We start from the raw sequence: 24,295 nt of genomic DNA, 5'->3' as shown, positions 1-24,295 counted from the left end.
CTTTCCGCTACAATGTAACAACACAGAGGAGCGTGAGCGAGGGCCGCGCGCGGAGGGGAGGACTCGGGGTTTTTCACTCCTTCGGGTGAGTGACACGAGCGAGCGAGCGCGTGTGATCTCGACGCACCCGCCCCTCCGAAACAAAAACCTTTAGTGCTTATCGAGCGCACATATCAAATATTAACTGATGAAATTATCGCTTTATCTGAATGGGGAGCCATCTATGCAATATGCTGTATATATCTCCGGTAAAGGCAGCGTTTGTATATGTTCTGTTTATGTTCTCCTTAAATACTCATGCACTCTTAGGGTCATTTACTTTAGTTATGCTTGTTCTGACTTTTAGATTCGTCGTGTCTTGTTAAGCACTTTGGGCTTTGAAACGTGCTATGCAAATAAAGGTTGTTATTATTATCATTATTAAATATTTCATACATTGCGTTGGGTGAAAAGTGTAGGTGAAGTGACTTAAGCTACAAGGTACTGAGGAAGCTCCTGAGGAAAAAGTAACATTTGAAGATACTTCAGTGGGAAATATAAAATATTTGTGTTTTCCTCTAAAAGCAAATACCCCAAAATATATGGAAATCAAAAGAAGAAATGTGAAAATCTGTACTTTTCCCTTACAATTACATTAAGATTTCAAAAGAACCATTTTATTGCTAAACCAACAGTACAAACTGACTTACGTCTGGAAATGACAGATTAATGATCCTTTTTAACACAAATAAACAATTTGGAAATTTAAAAATTTGATGAGTGGAATCATGGGAAGAAGTCTTTGCACAATTTCTGTAGGAACAGAATAAGGATGTAGCGTTGTGATGAAAGTCTTAAAACTGCACTTGCCATGAGGCTAAACGAGGCGACTGAGAAGAGTGATGCAGGCTGGGATATATTCAAGGGAGTAATGAAGCCACCAGTGGTGTTAAATCAAGTTCTGCATGTTAGAACTTCTCTTAGACATCCCCTGGCCAATAGCAGTCAAGTTTCTTCCTAAATTGTAATGTGGGTGGCATGATGGTTTTGATGGAAGGGTCACATTATTCTGACTGGTGACCTTTATTTTGTGGGGAATACTTCTACCCAATGGCAGTGGTCTCTACCAGGATAGCCTTAGTGTACATAGGGTCACTGAATGCTTTGTTAAACGTGGACTTCACTCACACAGATCTTAACTCAACTGAACAGTTTTGGACCCACGTGATGGAAAGTGCCTACCTCTACCATCATCAAAACTCCTTTAGAAGAAGATGTTCCATCCTGGCAGTGGAGATCCAGACTTCAATCTATGCCGCGGTGCATTGAAGCTATACATTTATGTAGGGTTTTTCCTTTACTTGTCCTTTAACTTAAGTATGCACAAACATACAGCTGTAGTATGTGTAGTATTATGACATTACCATTACTTTGAAGCATCATAGTGTATACCCCTGCTACACCGAGTGCTGTCTTACAATGATGCTGCTTGGCTCCTGGAAAATCTACAGCTGACTTGTGAAAATACAGTCTGAGCTAAATGTTCACAATAATAGCACTTTTTATAAACCAAATCCAGCTCATAACATTTTTAAGGTTTTCTCCAGTGGTGATTAAAGGAGCGAGGGCTTTATGAATCATAGGTATTTCAATTTGTCTCTAGATAACCACAACACAAAGCATGAATGTGTTGATGTAGGCATACCTAACAGTCGCGTTGTGACCCTAGTGGATGCCTGACAACAACATGCTGTCTCATGGTTATAAAACACACATAGAAGGTGGCTTTGAGGTGAGAAAAAACACCCCGCTTCTCACTTTCAACAGTAAGAATTTTTGAAGAATTAGTGACTCTGATCTACTGCCATCGATAAGTGTTTCATAAGAGTTTAATTAAGTATTTATTAAATAACAACCACTGAATTAAACACACACACCCACAGAGTAGCTACACTTTACAGATTTGCAAAGCCACATTTGCCTGAACACTTTCAAATGAGGACGCTGTACATTAGCAGTGATCAAATCCAAAAGCGTACAGACGAGTTGTTTTGACACGCATCTCCCATTCAGAATAAAGCCACTCATCTGAGCGACCAAGAAAGAAATACACTGACTGGCCTTCCTTACATTCCTGGTCTTAGTGTGCTTTTTAATGTATATGGAGTGCTTGATTCTATCCACCCGCCATTCTGATGTGTGCATATCAAATCGCTGAATCTTAATTTGACAGCAAACAGTACCAATTCCACTTTACGCAGCATTCTAAAGTGTTTTTCTTATATAAATTCGTGGATGTGTGAAGATCCACCTGATGAATGACAATAACATCAAAATGTATTCCTCTTTGGCATCTACCTCGAGGACCATGGTGTGAAAATGACCCTGGCTCTGCATAGCTAACTTCAGACATATATGTGGCTAAACTCTAAACTTAGAAATACAAATTAAGAACCCCGTCCTGCCCTGCTTCCCTTGATTACTAGACAGCCCAAAATAAGATGTTACTAGATGTCTCCCGGGGAAAAGTTATTTATTCTTAGATAACTTTGGTTTGTATTATGTGCTCAGTCGGAAACTGATCCACGTCGCCTAATGTTCCCCACTCTGACCCCCAATCTTGTCTGGGAATATAAAGCTGAAGTGTTGAATGCTCATAACATCCTCTATAATGGAACTGAAACCAAACAATCTGAATTTGGGTGACGGTGCAAAACGTGGGTGGGAGCTGAGGTGAGACAATCAAGAAGCAGCCATTACAAACAATTGTGATAAGCTCAGCTAAGACACGCATATATTCATTTTCAAATTATCCGATCGGTTGCGACTCTGTTACAATGCTGGAAGCCAACAACGCATGGGCTGAATGAATTCACAAGTGTGATGTTAGGGCAATCGCTGGTTTTTCACATCACACTCTTTAATTTCAGTGGTGTACACGACAATGCAAAATGTAAATTATTAGGCAATATCTCCCACATGCATATGTGCTTGTTGTGGTGACAGTCACAACATCAACAACAAAGACATTTTCCACAGACCCAAAACATTACCAGCAGTTTTCAAGAAGAGCACACAAGTCCATGTCACTGTGACATCTTCACCTATTTAGCCTCAGCAACAAATGACCCCAGAACCGCTGAGTGACATCCCTCAGTGTTGTCACCTGAAGGTTAGTAATAGTTTCCTATTGCCAGTCCATTTTAGCCCATGACAGCAAGATTTCATTTAAAAGACCAGATCAGTCTGTGGATGGTGAGTGGCGGTGATTTGTGGGTGTAAAAAGTAAAACAATATGTTTGAACCAAGGACAGTAAATCTTAGACAACTGGACTTGCTGGTAAAGGCTTGAAGACTTGAAGGCTCAGCAAGTCCAGCCGCCTAGGATTTACTTTCCTGGGATACCATGACCGGGATGACTGGGAACCTTCACAGACAATATGTTTAAACTATCCCAAATTCTTTATCTTTCCAAAAACCTATGACCAAGAAGCTGGTATGTGCTTTAATTTCAGACGTGTAATACCTCTGAAATAACTTCAGTTAAAAGATCCATCATAAGATTGTGTACATAATACTACACCTGGTACAGAAGCTACTTTACTGTACTTTGGGTAAGCTGCATTTCTAGATCCATAGCTGTGTTTAGTGTTAAACAGTTGGCCAGCTTGGAGTATCTACAGGGATAAAACATGTCTAACAGCATGTATTTTGATAGATATATTGTTTCCATAAAGAGCAATAATAACTTTCCCATACCTGTAAAGCTTACTCCACTGCCAATATCACTACTTCTGTTTCATATACACACACAGAGGCCACAGCTAAATGGTACAGGATCCATTTCTTTGTTCGGGGGTTGACAAACGTATGGGTGTCACTAAATGAAGGAGCAAATGTAACGGTACTAAATTACTCTACCAATATTCAGTTCACATAGGGAGAACAAATGATTTAAATGCATTTGATGTCAAATGAGCCTGCACTAATATTTCTGTTAATATTTCCCTTAAGGACAGTTTCTTACAGCTTCAGTTTGCTTCAATAGGACGGATGAGACATAATGTGATGTCCGACCAGCCTGTAGTCATAGAGAGGGGACAGGTTGTTAATAGGAATTCTGAGTCTTCTGTGTGCCCCTCTTACTGCGGTGTGAAGAGTTATATAAATGGAGATCGCTTCCCTCAGCACAGTGTCGTAAGCGCGGACAGTGATGAGGTTTGTGTGACGAAAGAAAAATGTAAACCGTACCTACTTTCAAACTCCAATGCAAGGCACTACATAAGGTGGACGTGGCTGTCAGGTAGTACGGTTCTAAGTTACACATTTTGTAGGATGCACCCACAGGCAGTCAGAAATGGAGCCAGTTCTACCGCTTTACTCACCTCATCACATGGAGTATTTTAAGTCACAATAATATCATTGTGTGTGTGTGTGTGTGTGTATATATATATATGTATTTCAAATAACATTTTAACAAAGTGTTTTATAAGCGGTCTCAATAACAGTACTGTTGGAACTAATACGATCCTGGATGTTTGGGAATGTTGTTCGTCACAAATCAATTACTGCTCTTAAGTCAAACGCCACCACTGCACATAATACACACACACAAGCGCGACAACAACAAACACACAGCATTATAGCGAGTAACGTAAATGTGAGACTCTTACCTTGGCAAAAGTGAAAAAAGGAACTTTGTTTGAACTCAATCAGTCGATCCTCATCAGTTTAGGTGCTCACTGGCTGCCTGCCACACACACCGCAGAGGAAGTCTGTTGAAACACACAGACATACATGTACAAAGTGAGTCTAGGTGAGGCAGTAACAGGGTCTAGGATTTTCTTGTCTTTGTAGTCAGTGGATCAGTGGACTAGGATTCATGAGAGTGTGTGTGGACAGCAAGTCTGCTCTTCACCACTCCACAGTAATCCAGTCCAGTAAACACTATCCGTAGTTTACCATCATCTACAGTCCCCAAGTAATCCCTTTTAAATCCTGCAAAGGCCAACAGCGACCATGACACCATTGACTTTTAACTACTACCTTTGCTGTCTGAACATATGCAGGCTTTATCTCCACGTGTAGCCATGACCTGGTTAAGCAGAACATACATCCTGCTTTAAATGACATGTCTTTGGGTGTGAAGGTGATATTAAATTCATATTTGGTATACCGTCTGCTCCAATATAATGACTATCTGTGAAAGCTACTGCTACAGGGGAGTGTAACAGCATAGAACCATTCTTCCATTCTTTACGGTAGGCCTTGTGCTAGAAAGACAGGGGCTACTGAAACCAAAGTGACGAGTAGTATGTGGAGGAATTTCCTTTTCTAGGTGTTGGTATGAGGACGAAATCTGTTTCGCCAATGTATTGACAGCATCAACTTACACATGCCATTTCAAAAATCACAAGAGACTACGTCTAACAAGTGACTTGTTACGCAGATTACGCATCTACAGCTCTCACCGATTCTTAATTCATTTACAGAATTCACTCCACTGGTGAGAGACTTGTGCACACGATTTACAAATACATCTTCACAGTTTCATTAACACACAAAACTATGGGCATAGCCTCTGAATGATATTGCTGTGATATTCAATTCTGCAACTTTTCCATAAACACAAATAATCAAGGTATTGAAAAAAAGCCTTATATTGCACACTGAAAAAAAACCACTGTTTTGTCATCGTTTGGTGGCAAAATTCTCAATGCACCTAACACAATAACAAAGAGAGGCCTGAACGGGTGCTCGAGTTCACAAGGAAACTGGAGCTCTAATTTCAACACATTTCAGATCAACATATTTCTCATGCGTAAATCACACGACAAGTATCCATTTCTACGCCGAGTACTTTCAGGCCTCATAACTAAACCAAAACAACTCCCAGCAAATCCTCACAACCACTCCAGCTGATGTACTGGTGTGTCCATAATGACAACCGGTGGCCCACTGTTTGTAAAGCCATGGGGGAGAAACAATAGAAACTAAATCCCTTGTGTATATATCAGAATATTACATGTTTGTAGTGATTCAATAACATGACACACAGGAATTATCAGGCATGTGTCTGTTACACACAATGCCAAAAACATTCAGTTTGTGGGAAAATGTCTACTTATGTGTTTGTGTGTGTATGTGTGTATCTGTGTGTGGAACAAAAACCACCTCCGTTTGGACTGTCTGGTGAGAAAACGACGAGAAAGTAGGTTGACATCAAGTGCATAACTTGACAGGACAACTGAGTTAGCTCGCTAACATTAGCTGAGACCATCAGAAGCCAGCAGTTTTCTGGGCTAGCATTTCCCACTCCTATACATGCTAATTTATATGAAACTCAAAATTAGGAAATGTCCAGATGAAAATGAATGTGAAAATATACACTCGGTTAACATATTGAGACGTTTTGCGGGTGTGTCATTAGAACAGCCTCCCCCCTGTATGGGGCTGTGACTGGTACTAACGTTACTTGAGAGCAAGTGGCTACATTAGCCTGCTAGCTCCAGCTTGTAGCCAGCCATGACTAGCGTTAGCGATGAAGCTGGCGAAAGGGGCTGACAGCACAGCACAAGTCATTAACAGTCGTCACGGATCAAGTACAATTTCGCACTTACCAAAGCTCTGGAGGCTGTAGATGCAAACGTGACGCTGTGCAGATACAAATGTGCTGGATGCGCTGGGCGAAGGAGACACAAGACGGTGGAAAAGAGCGAATGCAGCGCTCAGCAACTGTGGAGGTCTTCACCTGGTGCTTCCATGTCTGTTTACCAGATTGCATTCTGGGACGAAGACGTCACGGCGCCAAGACGCACGCACTCCAGAGAATTATTGTAGATAACAATTTAATCTCTTAAACGTCCAACGCTCTTTAAGTAAAAACTATTTTAAAAAAGTGTTAGTTATTGTATCTGCTTAAAGAAGGTGTTGTGATTTGCGATTTATTTTACTATAAAGTCAAACAATAATGCGGTAGCCAATCAGCGCCGGGCTGTTTCGGGAAGAGGGCGGCACGATTTGTCATTTTCCGGTTGTTCGATAAAGTTTTTGTCGATACTAACATGGGGGCCGTTACAGATGGTAAGAAACTATTCTCTCCATAATTCATTAATACACAGTTGATAATCGTGTGTTGTTACTTGCCAGATCTAGATACATTCAGTATTCCGAAGCGAACGGATCAAAAAAGCACGGAAACACAAAGCTTTCATCACAAAGCTATCATAAAGACCCGGCGTTAGCACCCTAAGCTAATTATTAGCTCACACGCTTTTACCTTCTGTATTTTATAAACTGTTAATTTCCACACTCCCCACTTAATTTCAGATGAAGTTATTCGTAAACGTCTTCTTATTGACGGGGATGGAGCCGGAGATGACCGAAGGATTAACGTGCTCCTGAAGAGTTTCACTAAATGGTGCAACTCGCCCGGTACATCGGAGGAAGGGTAAGTCTGCTCCGCTGGTCGTGTATATATTGTTTATCCTGTATTGTAGTACATTTTGCACTTCTGGTTGGATGCTAACTGCATTTCATTAGCCCGTACCTGTACTTTGCTCAATGACAATAAAGTGGAATCTAATCTAATCTGATTTTCGCGTCAAAAACTGCCATAAACATCTGTGGGTTTTCCTTCAGCTTCACACAGTATCAGAGGATGTTGGGTACGTTGGCCCAGTGTGAGTTCTCCATGGGGAAGACACTGATGGTTTATGACATGAATCTACGCGAAATGGAGAATTATGAGAAAATCTACTCAGACATAGGTAAGTTACAGGATACATAGACGTAGAAAGGCAAATGGATACAGGCTGTTGAAATGATCATGTTCTGCACATCTATTCTCTCACATATCCTATCACCTTGTTTTTCAATTTGTAGAGCAAAGCATCACGTCTGCACATGAGAAGATATCAGAGTGCAAAAAGGAAATTCTGCGGGCAAAGAGAGTACGAAAGAATCGCCAAGGTAATTATGTCTCCAGGGCCGAATACATAATCATGAGAGCTCATCTGAAGGCATGTTTTAATAATGTTAAGGGAGACTAAAAAGGATCATTGGACGTAGAGAAAGAAAAAAGCAGGAATCCTAAAATAACAAATCACATTGATTAATTATATCCAAAGGACTGCTTTCATAGAATACAATGTTTTATCTTGTATATAACATATTTGATTGTAGCCTGAAGTCATATAAGCAGTTACAGACAAGGAATGCACAACATTTTCAAAAGATCAAATCTAAATTAAGTAATCAATCTGTTTGTGGTACTTGGTTTAGGTTTCTTCTGTCTTGGTAACCAAATAAAATGCCTTTTAAAAACAATTTTAGTTTGAATGAGTTGTGTTATAGTCATAGTCCTGCTCATTCTAGATTTTGTTTGTTTGTAGATTTCCCAGCCTTTACCTTATATGTTGTTTTGCAGAATACGACGCTCTGGCTAAAGTTATTCAGCAACACCCAGACCGACATGACACACTAAAGTAAGTCAGCGCTCTCATTTCCTCCAGATACTGATGAATTGTTTCATTCTATGTTTCATTCTACTTGAGCAGACCCGTTTTGGCTACGGCCACGGAAATTACGGATTATGTGCTTAATTTTGCTTTTCCCCTAACAGACAGCTAGAAGCACTTGACAAAGAACTCCAGCAGCTGTCCCACATCAAGGAGAATGTAGACGCGAAGGTAAAGCAAAATATATTCATTGTCCTCTTATCTGTGTGTTCAAATACCACATGTCTTTGCCAGTGAACTGTTGTTTAAAAGGTTTCATTCCTTTTCTTTTTTGTTTGTCCCATGCAGTTGGAGTTGAGGAAGAAACAGTTCCATGTTCTCCTCAGCACCATACAGGAACTACAGCAAACCCTTGAGAGTGAGTAACCAACAGTGTTTCTATGGTGCTATGTTGGCAATGATGTTGCTCTAGAAAGCTTCTGATGTAATTCAAAGTTTAGAGGATTTCCAGGTGCTAATGGTGTGTGAGGGGCACTGATGTAATAACTTTCTCTAGGGTGTCAAGTCTCCCTAAAATATTTACAATATCAACATAACACAGAGTTCCCATGCATGCTCAGTTACTTCATTCAGACTACAGTTAACGCTCACACACTGGTAAAGAATAAGCATTTTATCACTTCATTATTTGGAATTGCTGAGCATAGATGAAGTGCAATCTTACATTAAGTTCTTTAAGCACCGTGGCTCATGGTTTCTACATTTTTCAGCACCAAGAATTGCTGAAAAAGTGTTAATCATTTGTATCTCTCGTTAGATGACGAGAAATCCGACAATGATGACAACAATCAAGAAAGCCCCACAGAGAACGGCGAATAAATCTGTGGAGATCAGAGAAATAACTGTTTTACAATGATTTTGTTTTTCCTCCAAGATGAGCTTTTGTATATATTTTTGAATAAAGTCGACAATTGTCTTCTCAACTTGGTTGGTTTGGTTACTGAAATGAGAGGATGTCACGGTGGTGTTGCCGTAAAGTATTAATTTGTAAGAATGTATGTTTAATTTGAGAATTGGGAATCTTCAATATTTGAATACCGAACAATATAGTGAATTCTGCTGCAGACTTTTAGTACCTTTACTGTATGTGCCATGTATGGCCACAAGAGGGACTAAAATAACAGGCCAGTATGCCTTCATGATGAGATTTCAGCTTCTGTTCCATTTCAGCTTATAGGTCATTAAAATACAAGCTTATGTATAACGAGCTAAATTAAATCTTATCTTTTGGCATTTACAATTCGAAGCGACGCTCAGATGTACGTTAAAAGTGAAAACAGTTACACAATGTAGATAAAAGTCAAGTCAAATATTTTAATATTGATTGATTTGAGTAAATGAACAAGATAAGTTTATGATGAATACATAGGACATTCAATTGTCTGTATAAGCCGAGGGGCAAATTTTCAAATACTGCCACTTCACACACATCAGTTTTTGGACTAACTGTAAATCAGCACCAGAAGCATTGCAGAATAATATCCAGACTTCAAGGCTTCCAAAAACAGTTATCACCAGTATTTCGATGTGCGAAAAACCAACTTTTATATTATCCCTGTCAAAATTAAATGACTCCTAAAATAAGGGATAGCAGCGACCTGTCTTGTGTGCTGGAAAATGGAAAACAAATAAAAAATATATAACATAACTATTCAGATTGACAATGCAAAAAGGTCTAAACCTTGCAAGGTTTACAAGGATACACTACAGATGCCTTAGGCCTCTATGGGTTAAGCCTTACTTTTGCCACAAATTGTTATATATACAGAACCGAAGATAAGTGGAGTGGAGAGCCCAGAAACCCAACAAGGAAAATAAAAGAAGCACATGTGGAGGCACATTTGGAGGCAGCCTTAAGCAGTGTGCCTATCGATTCTTCTATACTGCAAGGCATTGTTCCTCTCTAGAACTCCACCAGGTAGGCACGGGCCTGCCTCAGACGCTTGAGTCGACTCTGCAAAGCTGCTCTCTTGCTGCACATGTCAAACTCCTCCTTCAGCAAGAACTCAAAATTCTCCTTGTCCTGAATCATCTGCAGCATCTCCCTCTGCAGCTGGACAGCAGTCTCCTGCAACATCTTGTAGCGGATCACCAGAGGGATCTGGTCCGCCAGGCGCTGACTGGCAATCTGAAAGAGGTGCAAAGGAAGTTTAAGGTGAAGAAAGTTAACTTAACAAGCACGACTGTATGTCCTCATAGACTTCAAGTAATATGAACCATGAATCAATCTTCTAAGTTAAAACATACTTTATAGTAAGATTTCAGGTGCAGCATCATCTCTTGCAGAGTGGCATGGTTATCCGTGCAGTACAAAATGGACCTGGATGAATGCAATGCGCTTAGGTCGTTCTCCTCATCTTCCTCATCTCTCTTGCTCTGGCTCAGACTGCTGCTGTATGTGCTGTCCTGAGTGTAGACAATCAGCTCCATCTTGAACTGTGTTCTCAGCATTGCCTCAGCGGTGGACTCCATTTCTTGCTTGATGGCTTCAATCTTAGTCTGTAATCCAAAAACGTATTGGTCAATCTGACTAATGGCTAAATGTTAAGGATGAAAGACCAACGCTGAGAAGCAAAAGTGTTGATTATTAAAGTTAATTGATGATTGGTCACCTTGGCCACTTTCAAGAGGTTAGGAAATCCAATGAAGCTGATTTGGGCCAGCTGAATGAACACCTTCCTTACAGCATCTGAAGTAATGTAAATGAAGAAAGAACATGCATGAAGTCTGGTACTGAGCAACTTGTCATAAGAAATAAGAAATAAATAAGCAGGTTAAATTTGTGCCCACCTGATGTCTCTTTGAGTTTCCTGACAGCTGGTTCCTCCAGCAGTTTGATCTGATCCTTCACCATGACCTCAAAGGTCTTGTAGTTGATGAACCCTGGCAGTTCTCTTCCGCGGTACCTCTCTTCATAGTCTGTCACCTCCTCCTCAATTCTCTCGTTAACTGCAATACATAGACTTAACTTCAGGGTCCTGCTGATATGAGGGATGCTGGCAAGACAGTTGCATACTGCAAACAAGATGAGGTACTCACAGGTTTCCCCTGAGGAATCAAGTTGCTGCTTCCATTTTCCAAAGTCTTTTCTTAGTATGGAAAACACATTGAGCCTCTCTCCACACTTCAGCTCCTCTCCTGTGGTCAGATTAATGGCATCCTGATTGAATGCTGTCACTTTCTGGAACACAAACGCAACATTTGGAATGATTTTGAAACAAAGTAATATTTGGTGCATACAAATGTCATTAAGTCAGCACACGGTCAGATGAAAGGTGCTTACATCAATGAGGAAGACAAATCTCTCTGCTGCGTCAGATGGGGGTCCATTGCCGTATCTTTCCAGCTCTGCATGAGTCTGTGCTAGCTTCTCCTCAATCTGCTCCTCCAGTCGAGGCAGAGATTTCTGTAAAGCACACAGCGGTCAAACTATGAAAGCAAGTCTGAACAAAAGGTAGGTTTATGATCACTAGTGTTGCCTCAAAGCAATGTTTTAATGTGTGGCTGTTCATTTGTCTGGTTCTTTACACACATGTATCAAATGTTTGGCTATTACTTCTTTTGAGGATGGAAACATGGCATCAGGTGCCAGTTCCACCTACAGCTGTACTGCATGTAATTGAAAGTTGTGTTTACCTCAAAGATTTGACAACTGTATCCATTACATTACGATCATTTGGCAGACGCTTTTATCCAAAGCGAGTTACATTACATTATATTACCACCCTTCGCAGAGGGGCACCTCGGCAGGGACTCGAACCAGCAACCCTCCATTTCTTAAGCGGAAGCTCTACCCACTCGACTACTGCCTCCCAGTGTATCCAGTGGTGAGAACAGTTGTTTTAGGCAAAGCCCCACAGTCACAAGCAATGAGTCCTGGTAAATTGCATGCAAAATGAATTATGCTTCTTTATAAAAATAATGCCATGAATGAATGCTCACCTCAATGTGATGCACCAGCTCAAGGGTGAGCTTCTCAGCCAGTTTAGGAACTGTGGCATGGCCGTCGTCAAAGAGAGTGCTGGGGTAAGAAAGTCATGTGAAACAACATAGTGCACAGATGTGACACCACTGTGTGGACATTTTGCATTATTCTTCCTAAACTCAACTTACTGGAATTGAGCATGTTCTTCGAAGAAGTCTTTCTCTCTTTCTGTTGCTTCAGTGAGCGACACCTTGTCTGTGATCTCTTTCTGACCTCTGCACTTAACAATCATGTAGCCCTTCTTGAGGTGGATGACCTCATTATGGACAATATCAACCACTGTCTCCTCTGTGCCTTTGTCCACCAGGTCAGGCTTGGTCAGAATACCTGTTGCATGTTGGTGAACACATAAAAATTATAATATTACAATGACAGCATTAGAGTTTGGAATTCTGTTACAGGAAATGTAAAGTAAAACCTATTTACCCAAAGTTCTCTCTCCATCGGGATCCACCTCCTGTGCCATCTTCAAAGCCTCTGTGGTTGCTATGTCCACGTTGCATGGCACAACCACCAAGCTGATGGTCTCTTGTTTTTTGATGAACTTCTGGATCAACCGCTTGATCTGAAAGTATCAAGTACTAAGTAAATATCCAGATATATGCTTTATAATACAACCGGGCAATGCAAGCATACCTGTTCTCCAATGTTCTCTGGTTGTCCCTTTACAGCCACCCTGGCGATGCCGGGCAGGTCGATGAGCGTCAGGTCTGGAACATCAGGAGAGGCTATCTCCAGACTGATGAGGTCCTCACTGATCCCCACCCCAACCCCGGCCATTTCATCTTGAGCTGGTGAGAAAATGCAGCCATTCAAAAGACGTTAAACCTAATTCATTTAGGCAGCACCATTTTCATATTGTCTTGTGATAATAATACCACATGTGGAGTTTAAATAGACCTCTACCTTCTCTGATGTATTTTTCCACATCTGCAGGATTGTCGATCTCTCTGTCACAATCCTGGTAGCTTATCTTTCCGTACCAGTCTTCTCCCTCTTTCTTCCTCTTCATCTTGAGTTCAAGAGGGCATCTTGTCACAATACCTGGATTGAGGAAGAAGGGAAGTAGACATCTAGATCAAAATGACTTGATACTGTAAATGATTTATCATGTTGTGGATTTGGCAGTATGGTGATATTTCCAACCATATGAGAACAGATGGGCCTATATTTTCAGATATATATTCAGAAACCTGATAATTGCTTAACCACTTGCCCAAACTCTTACATGTGATTATACTTATACTACTTATTTTACTGGTATATTCACAGATATACAGAAACAGCTATGATTAGTGATGCCACTTCTAAGTTTATATCTATAGCATAGTATACATATATTGTATATATGTCTTATAGTGGTTGTAGGAGCCATTTTGCTATTTATCATAAGTTTTTGTAATCATTGTCTTTATTTCCATTTTCTGAGAGTTTGTGCCCTCTACAGGTCAAAAGGCCATTAAATAGGAGAGTGACCAGTAGGAGGCGTGGCTGACTGGGAGCACACAGCTTTTGACCTTGCTGGCTTGCTGTAGGCGAGGATAGACATAGAAACCTGCTCCTGATCATAAATCAAGTTTCAGCCTTTATTGATTTAAGTTATGTATGCAAACCCTATAAGACCTTTTTATTAATAAGCCATCATTATTATTTGAACTTTGCCTGGACGTCTTTGGATTTCCTTTTTTGCAATTCAACAAGAACCCCCAGTCACCACCTACAATGTGACCAACAAAGGGACAGCTTTTTGGTATAAACGGTCACTATATTAGTCAAAAGCTTGCTTATGGGTCTTCAAAACTCTGTGGATCACGAGGATTGGAACTCCAAGGCCACACCAGGAAGAGGCTGCAAAGGAACAAAGGAACGCCAAGACAAACAATTCCCACAGGTGCGGTAAGCCTCTGGTACTTTCAAAGTTAAAAAGTACATAGACAAAGAGCTCAAGGAGCCGAAGATTGAACGATTTCGTTAGATTATATTTTTGTTTGAATTATGGAATGACTTTCAGCCTTTATTGATTTAAGTTATGTATGCAAACCCTGTAAGACCTATTTATTAATAAACCAACATTATTATTTGAACTTTGCCTGGACCTCTTTGGATTTCCTTTTTTGCAATTCAACAAGCGTCTAAGAACCCCCAGTCACCACCAACAATGTGACCAACAAAGGGACAGCTTTTTTGGTTTAAACGGTCACTATAGTGGTATAGGCCCACATAAACGATTCCTGGCCAGACTATCCAAAAATCTCTACAATCAGCGTGAAAACCTGTGCGATTTCTTTTTGTAGGTGAGCCGAGGGCAAGTTCATGAATATTGAAATACTCCTTCGTGATTGGCTGAGTAGTAAGAGCCCCTCCTCCTACACAAATCATGCATATTCATGAGATGGACAGTGACGGACTGAATCAAGACTTGATTTACCGGCTGATTTACCATTGCGTCATATTCGTACAATAGTTTGTTGAACAAACAGAAGAAAACAAAGTGATTGGTAACTGCTTGTTTTCTGAAGACAGAATCACAATGCTCTGTATGAATGACAGTGCAGAACAATAAATTACTTTTACTATCGCTTCCAACAGTTCTTATCCAAAAACACTTTTGATACCGAAGTAAAATTAATATCAGCTGCTAAATTACTTTTGCTTTACTAGGCGAATTAGTGAATTTGACTTGTAATAAAGTCATAAATAAGGCATCTGCACTTGATCAACTATGGACAGAACAGAGACAGATGGATGGAATCGAACCCCTGTCTGTGACGCAACAGTGAACCACAAACCCATAATGTTGCTCCACTTAATTCAAAAAGCAAACAAGTAAAACAAACAACAATAAGGTTCATAATAACAAAAGTCAAATCAATCGATGTCGGTGTTTTATATTATGTGTGCGTGCATCTCACCGCTGCCCCTCGGGAGAGCCACGCCTGACAGCGCCTCCAGCACGGAGCTCTTCCCCGAGCTCTGGTCCCCAATCACGGCGATGGCAGGCAGCGCCAGGTCCTTCTCCACACCCAGAGAGCGGAGGGAGTCGATGAGGTCAATGCAGGGACGAACCTTCTCCTCATAGTGCTGATTCAGAGTGTTCATGGCGCCGAATGTCGAGTTGTAAAAACGATTTTAACTGCGATGGTCCTGAAGCGTTGAGCGGAGTCAGAGGATGATACAGACTGAGAGCTCTCTCTCACACACGCACACACACACAGCAGGACACCGGCTCATAAGAAACGAAACCTAACTTAGGTTTCAATTTTCTTTCTTTCCGACGTTTCCTTGGTACCAAACAGTTGCTCTCATTATGCGTTATAAGAGGACATTAGTAACTCGAGCTGTTAGTATTGTTCATGTATCCTTACTGGTGTTATTTCTCGTTGTTGTGTTACTGTTGTTGTGCACGGTTAGGATGGAGGTTAGGAAGGAAGCTGGTGTGGGCTATGGCCGAGACAGAAGCTATCAGACTGTCTCCATATTTCCTGTATCGAGTTAATTCACGGTTCACTGCAGTTATTACAATTCTGTGAGTTTGCACTTAGCCTGAACATCACAGCATCAATAACATTAATAATAACGTGAGCCCTTCATTACATGTGTGACGTCATTGATTTTGGTTGTGTCCCAAAAACCCAAGTTTTTTTGTTGTACACTTTTAGTGAAGCAAGCATTTTACATGACAGTGCGAATACAGTTATGGGACATTGGAGATAGTTTTTATACAGAGAGAGAGAGAGAGAGAGAGAGAGGCAGAGAAGGGGGGGGGGGGAGAGAGAGGCAGAGAAACGATAGAAGGTTGTTTATTTGTTATTGTTGTTTTACTTTTTTCGAAGAGAGGCAGGGAGAGAAATGAGAACTTAAGACCCTGAGGCCAAATTGGCAATATAATGTTCAAGTAAATTGAAACAGAAACAGCAGAGAGCCACAACCTTCGTAGGTTATGAGAACATGGCACAGGAGTGTGTTTTAAGGTCTTTATTTACTCCCACTTAAAGAATTGAAGAGATACTAAACAGATCTACATTAATCGACATCTCAATATCACAGAATTAGTCCTCATACATGTACATCCTTTCAGCAAACGATTGCACTACTGACTGAGATCTGAATGTATTGCAGCTGGTCTGATTTTGACTTTGAATTCATTTAGAATAGGTCGGTTCAGTATTGTTTTCTAAATCCATCGATAGCTAGTTACATTCTCAAATAACTAGTTGCAAACTAATCAATAAAACATCATCAAACGTCATCAACCTTCACTTTATAGGAGGAGAAACATCAGTGAAAGTAACATATCACCAATCTATCACTGATAATGTTTTTATTTTGATTTCAAGCTAAAAAAGGTTACAGATATGAGTGAAATCTATATAAACAACAATAACAAAATGTGACAATGAAGTGACTTTGATCAGACAGCTCTTATATTTACACTTCTAAGCTAAGCTGCCCCCCTAAAACTGAGCTAACAAAAACTGTGCCTTTGTCAGGCGTTTCTGGCTATTTTGCAGGCGGGCTCTCTTGACAGTTATGTCCGAGTCCTCCAGAAGCAAGGTCTCTGTTTCCTCCTTATTCTGAAGCATCTGCAGCATCTCCCTTTGCAGCTGGAAGGCAGATTCCTGTAGCATCAGGTAGTTGATCACCAGAGGAATTTGATCAGCAAGACGCTGGCCTGCAATCTGTAGTTTCAGACAGGGGAAATACTTTAAGTGACCAGGTCAGCTATGCTGCCTACGTAACGTGAGGTGTTGGAACTCATCTATAAAGTCTCACAGAATCTTGTGTATTATGTAGTGTAGTATTTCTATATATTATACATTAAGACTTCCAGATCGCACAGAATATTGGTTCACCAAGTAATAAATGCTGTAATGATAATCTTTATGAACTTCTGGAGGTTGTGCAAAAAATATGCATGAGCAAATATAATAACATTTTAGCAACTGTTAGTGCTACAGTTATATAGTTTTATATATATATAAAATTATATTATACTTACCTTCTATGAATTATAAGGATATGAAATCACCAACAACAACATTAACCAACAATGAATTAATAACAAACTAATGCAAATTAATGAATGTTGTAACTAATGATATTAGTATTTAACATGTAATCTTGAAAAAAATTGGCAGAATTTGAACAGACTTTCATTGAGTTTCCCGGAAAGGTACTCCCAGGAAGTTACATAAACCACACCCAGATGGTGTCAGAGCCTTTTCTACAAACATTGCCCCAAACAGAGTGTCACCAGAGACAGAGAAACTGAAGAAAGAGACAAACAAGTGAGTTTATGGACTCTGACGTCATCTGTCTAATGGTAGATGCTATGTTAATCTGCATTGAGTTACTCCTATTTGTCAAACCCCATTGATGCATTATCTAAAGTAAGTTTAAGAATAATCACCTGATTTAACTTGGGTTGATGATTTACTTCTGTGTTTGCTATGAGTAAACTTTGTTATATTTCTTTGTTTGTACTGATACAATCATTCATATTTGTTCAAACCATCCAAATAAAAGTGTTGGAACAGCTGTGGTATCCTTTTGTTTCAATGTGCACCCCATCTCAGATGTCCCATGAATCTTCACTTAACATCATAGTTTTTTCATGGACAATCTAAACCACAACAGTAACAATATTCTTGAAATTCACAGAACTGTATCTCTTGGTATAGTGAACCATCACACTATGGAAATTACTGGCAGCCACACACAAATCACTCACATTGTAGTAGGTTTTGATGTGGAACATCATTTCTTTCATGGTGGTTTTGCTGGCAGTGTCTGAAACAGACGAAAATCCATTGATGCGTTGTGGAACTTGTTCTTCATCCCTCTTCCTCTTCCCTATGTGGTTGCTGTATGTGCTGTCCTGGGTGTAAACAACCATCTCCATCTGAAACTGAGTCCTCAGCATTGACTCTGCTTTTTTCTCATTCTCTTTTCTGATGGCTTCAATCTTTGTCTGGAGGACAAGAAGTCAGTCATGAAATATTCAACCATTTCTTATAGTCAAATTGTACATTTATCACTGCAAATGATAATAGCAAGTTTACCTTAGCCGCTTTGATGAGGTTAGGAAATCCAACAAAGCAGGTCTGTGCCAGCTGCATAAAGGCTTTCTTCACAAGCTCTGGATAAAAAGCAAACCAATGTGAAAAATGAGATAAACCTTTAACCTGCTATCAGTCGAGCAATTTAACAACACAAACCTGTTGCCTCTTTGAGCACCATGACAGCAGGCTCCTCTAGAAGTTTGATCTGATCCTTCACCATGACCTCGAAGGTGTTGTAGTTGATGAACCCTGGCAGTTCTTTTCCACGATATCTTGACGCATACATAGCCTCCTCATTCTCAACTTTCTTGTTGACTGCAATGCAAATTTGGAAGAGAAAGTAGTTTAGCACAAGCTCAACAGTCGCAATGGAACAACAGGTGTTATATTCTGGATGATTAGATCTTTTCACAGTCTGAGGTTGGGTGGAGAGACATTTTAAACCTAATACCAGATGGATAATGCCACATCAAAACAAAGCAATCAACAAAATGTTTGAATTAGGGTGCAATGATCCTTCATGAACTTACACTTCACTTCAGAATTGTCGATAATGATTTTAAATTTCCCAAAGACTTCTCTGAGCTCCGAAAAGACTTTGAGCCCGTTTCCACTCCTAAGTTCCTCCCCTTTGACGAGGCGAACAGCATCATGTGTGAATGTTGACACGGTCTACAATACAACAGGTTTGGATAAATGAAAGGAGAAAGGAAGATAAATGTCCAAAGTATTCTGCAGTTACTTGAATATCTCATATTACTTGGCTTGCATCAGAACCCCACTACGCTAACTTACATCAATAAGGAAGCGCATTCTTTCACTTGCGTCAGATGGGGCTCCAGTGCCGTAACTTTCCAGCTTCACACAAGTCTGTGCCAGCTTCTCCTCAATTTGCTCCACCAGTCGCGGCAGGGATCTCTGTAAAACACACACTGTTCAAACCTCCTCTGTTGACGTTGCACATCCTGTCGGGAACAATTATGATAAAAGAACATGAAAATCTCACCTCTATGTGAAGCACCAGCTCAAGGGTGAGCTTCTCAGCCAGTTTGGGAACGGTGGCAAGGCCTTCATCATAGAGAGTGCTGGGATAACAATGGAAAGCAACAAAACACAAAATGTCCACAAATCAGCACACCACACCAATACGCTTACAGTATTGACCGCTATGGCTGAAAGGAATGCACTTACCAGAAATGAGGATGCTCTTTGAAGAACACTTCCTCCCTTTCTGTTGCTTCAGTGAGTGACACATTGTCTGTGATCTCCTTCTGACCCCTGCACTTGACAATCATGTAGCCCTTCTTGAGGTGGATGACCTCATTATGGACAACAGTAACTGCTGTCTCCTCTGTGCCTTTGTCAACCAGGTCAGGCTTGGTCAGAATACCTGTTGCATGTTGGTGAACACAAAAAATGTTTAATATTACAATGACAGCATTAGAGTTTGGAATTATGTTAGAGGAAATGTAAAGTAAAAACCTATTTACCCAAAGTTCTCTCCCCATGGGGATCCACCTCCTGTGCCATCTTCAAAGCCTCTGTGGTTGCTATGTCCACGTTGCATGGCACAACCACCAAGCTGATGGTCTCTTGTTTTTTGATGAACTTCTGGATCAACCTCTTGATCTGAAAGTATCAAGTACTAAGTAAATATCCAGATATATGCTTTATAATACAACCGGGCAATGCAAGCATACCTGTTCGCCAATGTTCTCTGGTTGTCCCTTTACAGCCACCCTGGCGATGCCAGGCAGGTCGATGAGCGTCAGGTCTGGAACATCAGGAGAGGCTATCTCCAGACTGATGAGGTCCTCACTGATCCCCACCCCAACCCCGGCCATTTCATCTTGAGCTGTTGAGCAGATATATGGTTAGGAGGAAATGGTAAACCCATATCACTGACAAGCAGATAAACCTATGAGTAACCTACAGTAAACCCATCGGTAAGCCCATCAATATTGGCATTGGTTGGTGACGTGAGAGAACGCCTTGTGTACACCATACATCGACTGTCACTGTACCTTCTCGAATCATAGCCTCCACATATTCAGGGTTGTCTGTTTCTTCTTCGTAGTCTTTGTAGCTTATCTTTCCAAACCACTCTTCACCTTCCTTCTTCCTCTTCAACTTTAGTTCCAAGGGGCACCGTGTCACAATGCCTGATTTGGCAAATTGGCAAAAGTAAATTACCTATGTACGTACTGACATGATCAAAAGCAGCAGATACAGAAATCAATTTCGTAAAAACCAGATGACTAATCCATCTTCACATTGTGATTCAGGTAGCACAAAGCTTTGCTGTTTGATATTAAATCTGTATTGCATATGTTAATGCATTGTTACCTTCCATTGACTGACAGTTCTAAACAATGGTAACACCAGACAACAAGTAAATCTGAGTAAAACTTCCTGTTCTGCTCCACCTCAATTAAATAAATCAGATAAAAAAAATGTTTTTATCTGATTATGCTGAATAGCCCCATGGTACAATAGAATGCTTGATTTTGTGTGAGTGTTTAGTCAAAGTTGTGTTGAACTCAAATATATCACTTACTTTGGTTTAGTTTTTGTATGACCTGTGTTAACATCTTATTTTGAAAAACGTACGTAGTCAGTTGTGTATCCTTGCGCTAACTTTGCAGTTTAATTTGAAAAACGGAAGTGATGTGTGTATCCCCTTCCTCGCATTCCTTATGTCGGGGCGGCTGATGTGACCCCGGAGCTGTAAATAAATAACAGCTGGATTGACCGCAGTATTTAACCACATCGTCAAACTTCACAACCACAATCACAAGAAACTTTCGAAAACTTAGCACCCATTGGTCGCTTCAACTCACCGCTGCCCCTCGGTAGAGCCACGCCTGACAGCGCCTCAAGCACGGAGCTCTTCCCCGAGCTCTGGTCCCCAATCACGGCGATGGCAGGCAGCGCCAGGTCCTTCTCCACACCCAGAGAGCGGAGGGAGTCGATGAGGTCAATGCAGGGACGAACCTTCTCCTCATAGTGCTGATTCAGAGTGTTCATGACGCCGAATGTCAAGTGAAATTGCGTTTATCTGCGTTGATCCTGAAGTATTATGCGGAGCTTTGCTGAGTGGAGTCAACGGCTGATGCAGACTGAGAGTTCCTGAAGCAGTACACTGAGTCAGAGGAAACGAATCCTAACTTAGGTTTCGATTTCCTACATCTGTGCTGATTCCTGGCCACCTGAAGCTGGGATGTCTTCTTAGATCAGTCGAATCCAGCCTTAATAAGGTTTCTATTTCCTTTCTTTCAGTTCATGATGCCGAACGTTGAAGAAGAGCTGCAAAGTGTGAATCAAAGTCAGTGTGGCAGGTTGATGCAGAGGATGCTTGGTTTACAGTCTCGTTTCCTTCATTTAATGTGTTTAACGATTCACATTTGCATATTGTATTTCTATTGGAAAACAATACCTTACAGAACATAAAAAGAGTCATACATTAAAAAAGGAAAAGTTTAAAACTAGGCAGCTAGAATTAACCGTAAAACGCAGCTAAATCTATAATGAGAAATAAAGTATTCACTGCAACAAACGCGCGCACGCACACACATAGAGAAAACAATTGAAAGAAGAAATGTTCTGCAGTTTTCTTTCATTTATTTTGCTAAAACGGACTCTTATGTAGCACAGGTTTGAATAAAATCGCCAGTTTGCTAAGAAATCATGTGGACTCTCGTGCAGTTGGCACCACGCAGCATGTTTGATGCTCTAGTAACTAGACTCTAGTTACTAGAGCATTAAACATGCTGCGTCTAGTAGTACCTAATACTGGCCTGAGGGTGGCGGTAGTGACAGATTTACGGTGTTAAATAGACAACCACGAGACCCATCTGATTGGGTAAAAACATAACATAAAACAACAACAGCAATAGTATAATTGTGGAGTGAGTAGATGATACGGAGCTGAAATTTAAATACTGTTACCAGTGGTTTTACATTACATTAGACTGACATACAACATACAACCTGAGAAGGGGAATCTCACAGGCCAAACATGGCTACAAACTGAAGGTTGAAGAGCACTTCAACTACTCTGACCCCCGGCGTATATGGCAAGGCATACAGACACTCACCAGCTACAAACCTCCCAACACTGTGCCCCCTACCAGCTCCACCTCCCTCCCTGACGAGCTCAACCACTTCTACGCTCGATTTGAACGGGAAAACAGGGAGGTGATGTCCAAGGCAGATCTACCTCTCAACAATCTGCCTCTCACACTCTCCACCTCAGAGGTCTGTTCCATACAATTCCATTCAATACTGTGATCCCCTCCAAGTTGATCTCCAAGCTCATCCATTACATTACATTACATTACGAGCATTTGGCAGACGCTTTTATCCAAAGCGACTTACATTACATTACCACCCTTCGCAGAGGGGGGAGCAATTGAGGGTTCAGTGCCTTGCTCAGGGGCACCTCGGCAGGGGCTCGAACTGGCGACCCTCCGGTTCCCAACAGAAGCTCTACCCACTGAGCTACTGCCTCCCATCCAGCTTGGTATCAACCCCTCTGCAACTGGACTCTGGACTTTTTATCTAACACACCCCAGTCTGTTAAGATAGACAACCTCTCCTCCTCCACTATCACTCTGAACACCGGCGTGCCACAAGGTTGCGTGCTGAGCCCTCTCCTTTACTCCCTATTCACCCATGAATGCGCTCCTGTCTATGGTTCCAATTCCATAATTAAGTTCGCAGATGACACCATGGTGATAGGCCTGATCAGAGGCGACGATGAGACGGCCTACAGGGAGAAAGTACGGCACCTGACCACGTGGTGTGCTCACAACAACCTGGCACTCAACACCAAGAAAACCAAGGAGATTATCGTGGACTACAGGCGGGCCGGGAGCCATGCACACACCCCCATCTCCATCAAAGGAGCTGCAGTGGAGCGTGTGCCCAGCTTCAAGTTCCTTGGCATCCAAATCTCTGATGATCTCACCTGGTCCATAAACTCGCCTCTTCTTTCTTCGGAGCCTTCAGAAAGCTCACCTTTGTCCTAGGATCCTGGTGAACTTCTACAGCTGTACCATTGAGAGCATTTTCACTAACTGTATCACAGTATGTTATGGCAACTGCTCCACATCAGACCGGAAAGCACTCCAGCGGGTGGTGAAGACTGCCCAAAGGATCACTGGTACACAACTGGACAGCATCGAACAGATCTACCATCGACGTTGTCTTGGCAAAACCAGGAACATTATAAAATCCTCCCACCCCAATAATAAACTTTTCACATGGTCAAACTTTTGTTGACCGTGTTGAACTGTACTCCATTCCCCCACTCAACTCCATCCTCCCACTAGCATCATCTTGCACTCCACTGCCATTTGCACAACTTTCTGTTTTGCACTGATCAGACTCCTTGCACTATTTATTTACATATTTATTAATTTATAATTATAGTTAGTATATATAGTATATATAGTGTATATAGTTTATTCTGTATATATTCTGTATATATTCTGTATATATAAAAGTACACTTTTGCACTTCCGGTTGGATGCTAACAGCATTTCATTGGCTTGTACCTGTACTTGCTCATTGACAATAACGTTGAATCTAATCTAATCTAATCTAATCTAATCTAATCTAATCTAATCTAATCTAATCTAATCTAATCTAATAGTTTGCCAACAGTGGACTTAAAAAAAAAAAATACATTTTGTAAAAATGTCACATGCTGCCGAGGGCTAACTTACATGCAGTGCTGTCCAAGTTAC

At 41.0% G+C, this 24,295-nt stretch overlaps 3 protein-coding genes across 4 annotated transcripts; 1 reads left to right on the top strand and 2 right to left on the bottom strand.

The window, feature by feature from the left end:
• thoc7 (THO complex 7) lies at window positions 1-9,421 on the top strand. 2 transcript variants are annotated; one of them, XM_076156431.1, is made up of 9 exons: window positions 1-85; window positions 1,172-1,299; window positions 7,309-7,429; window positions 7,621-7,748; window positions 7,864-7,950; window positions 8,408-8,465; window positions 8,603-8,669; window positions 8,787-8,856; window positions 9,256-9,421. In XM_076156431.1, the coding sequence occupies exons 2-9, from the start codon at window positions 1,254-1,256 to the stop codon at window positions 9,315-9,317; spliced, it is 639 nt and encodes a 212-aa protein (XP_076012546.1). In that variant the 5' UTR covers window positions 1-85; window positions 1,172-1,253; the 3' UTR covers window positions 9,318-9,421. The 2 variants fall into 2 exon arrangements, with proteins under 2 accessions (XP_076012546.1, XP_076012547.1); XM_076156432.1 differs by lacking the exons at window positions 1-85; window positions 1,172-1,299 and adding an exon at window positions 6,967-7,062.
• Window positions 9,422-10,112: 691 nt separating this feature from the next.
• Window positions 10,113-15,720, bottom strand: LOC143005195 (interferon-induced GTP-binding protein Mx-like). The gene is made up of 12 exons (XM_076156433.1): window positions 15,396-15,720; window positions 13,390-13,527; window positions 13,120-13,274; window positions 12,910-13,048; window positions 12,612-12,810; window positions 12,441-12,519; window positions 11,782-11,904; window positions 11,538-11,679; window positions 11,289-11,447; window positions 11,111-11,187; window positions 10,746-10,997; window positions 10,113-10,626 (listed from the first exon to the last, which is right to left on the bottom strand). Exons 1-12 carry the CDS (start codon window positions 15,580-15,582, stop codon window positions 10,402-10,404), a joined length of 1,875 nt encoding a protein of 624 aa, XP_076012548.1. The 5' UTR covers window positions 15,583-15,720; the 3' UTR covers window positions 10,113-10,401.
• Window positions 15,721-16,443: 723 nt separating this feature from the next.
• On the bottom strand, window positions 16,444-21,702 carry LOC143005196 (interferon-induced GTP-binding protein Mx3-like). Its single transcript, XM_076156434.1, has 12 exons — window positions 21,386-21,702; window positions 20,570-20,707; window positions 20,246-20,400; window positions 20,036-20,174; window positions 19,737-19,935; window positions 19,552-19,630; window positions 19,341-19,463; window positions 19,076-19,217; window positions 18,702-18,860; window positions 18,546-18,622; window positions 18,215-18,454; window positions 16,444-17,162 (listed from the first exon to the last, which is right to left on the bottom strand). The coding sequence occupies exons 1-12, from the start codon at window positions 21,570-21,572 to the stop codon at window positions 16,938-16,940; spliced, it is 1,863 nt and encodes a 620-aa protein (XP_076012549.1). The 5' UTR covers window positions 21,573-21,702; the 3' UTR covers window positions 16,444-16,937.
• Window positions 21,703-24,295: the final 2,593 nt, after the last annotated feature.

The sequence above is a fragment of the Genypterus blacodes genome, unplaced genomic scaffold (assembly GCF_046128005.1).
Source record: "Genypterus blacodes isolate CSIRO-AG114 ecotype Tasmania unplaced genomic scaffold, CSIRO-AGI_Gbla_v1 ptg000070l_1, whole genome shotgun sequence".
NCBI lineage: Eukaryota > Metazoa > Chordata > Actinopteri > Ophidiiformes > Ophidiidae > Genypterus > Genypterus blacodes.
The sequence above is the reverse complement of the archived record's forward strand: the minus strand, read 5'-3'. Positions and strand labels throughout refer to the sequence as shown.

Coding starts and splice junctions, on each gene's coding strand:
- LOC143005195 (XM_076156433.1), bottom strand. CDS start 15,582: ATGAACACTCTGAATCAGCACTATGAGGAGAAGGTTCGTCCCTGCATT. Junction 11,905..12,440: donor AGCTGGTGCATCACATTGAG/GTGAGCATTCAT, acceptor TGTGCTTTACAG/AAATCTCTGCCTCGACTGGA. Junction 11,680..11,781: donor GATTTGTCTTCCTCATTGAT/GTAAGCACCTTT, acceptor TTTGTGTTCCAG/AAAGTGACAGCATTCAATCA.
- thoc7 (XM_076156431.1), top strand. CDS start 1,254: ATGTTCCATCCTGGCAGTGGAGATCCAGACTTCAATCTATGCCGCG. Junction 7,430..7,620: donor CCCGGTACATCGGAGGAAGG/GTAAGTCTGCTC, acceptor GTTTTCCTTCAG/CTTCACACAGTATCAGAGGA. Junction 7,951..8,407: donor AGTACGAAAGAATCGCCAAG/GTAATTATGTCT, acceptor GTTGTTTTGCAG/AATACGACGCTCTGGCTAAA.
- LOC143005196 (XM_076156434.1), bottom strand. CDS start 21,572: ATGAACACTCTGAATCAGCACTATGAGGAGAAGGTTCGTCCCTGCATT. Junction 19,218..19,340: donor GAATGCGCTTCCTTATTGAT/GTAAGTTAGCGT, acceptor GTTGTATTGTAG/ACCGTGTCAACATTCACACA. Junction 18,455..18,545: donor ACCTCATCAAAGCGGCTAAG/GTAAACTTGCTA, acceptor CTTGTCCTCCAG/ACAAAGATTGAAGCCATCAG.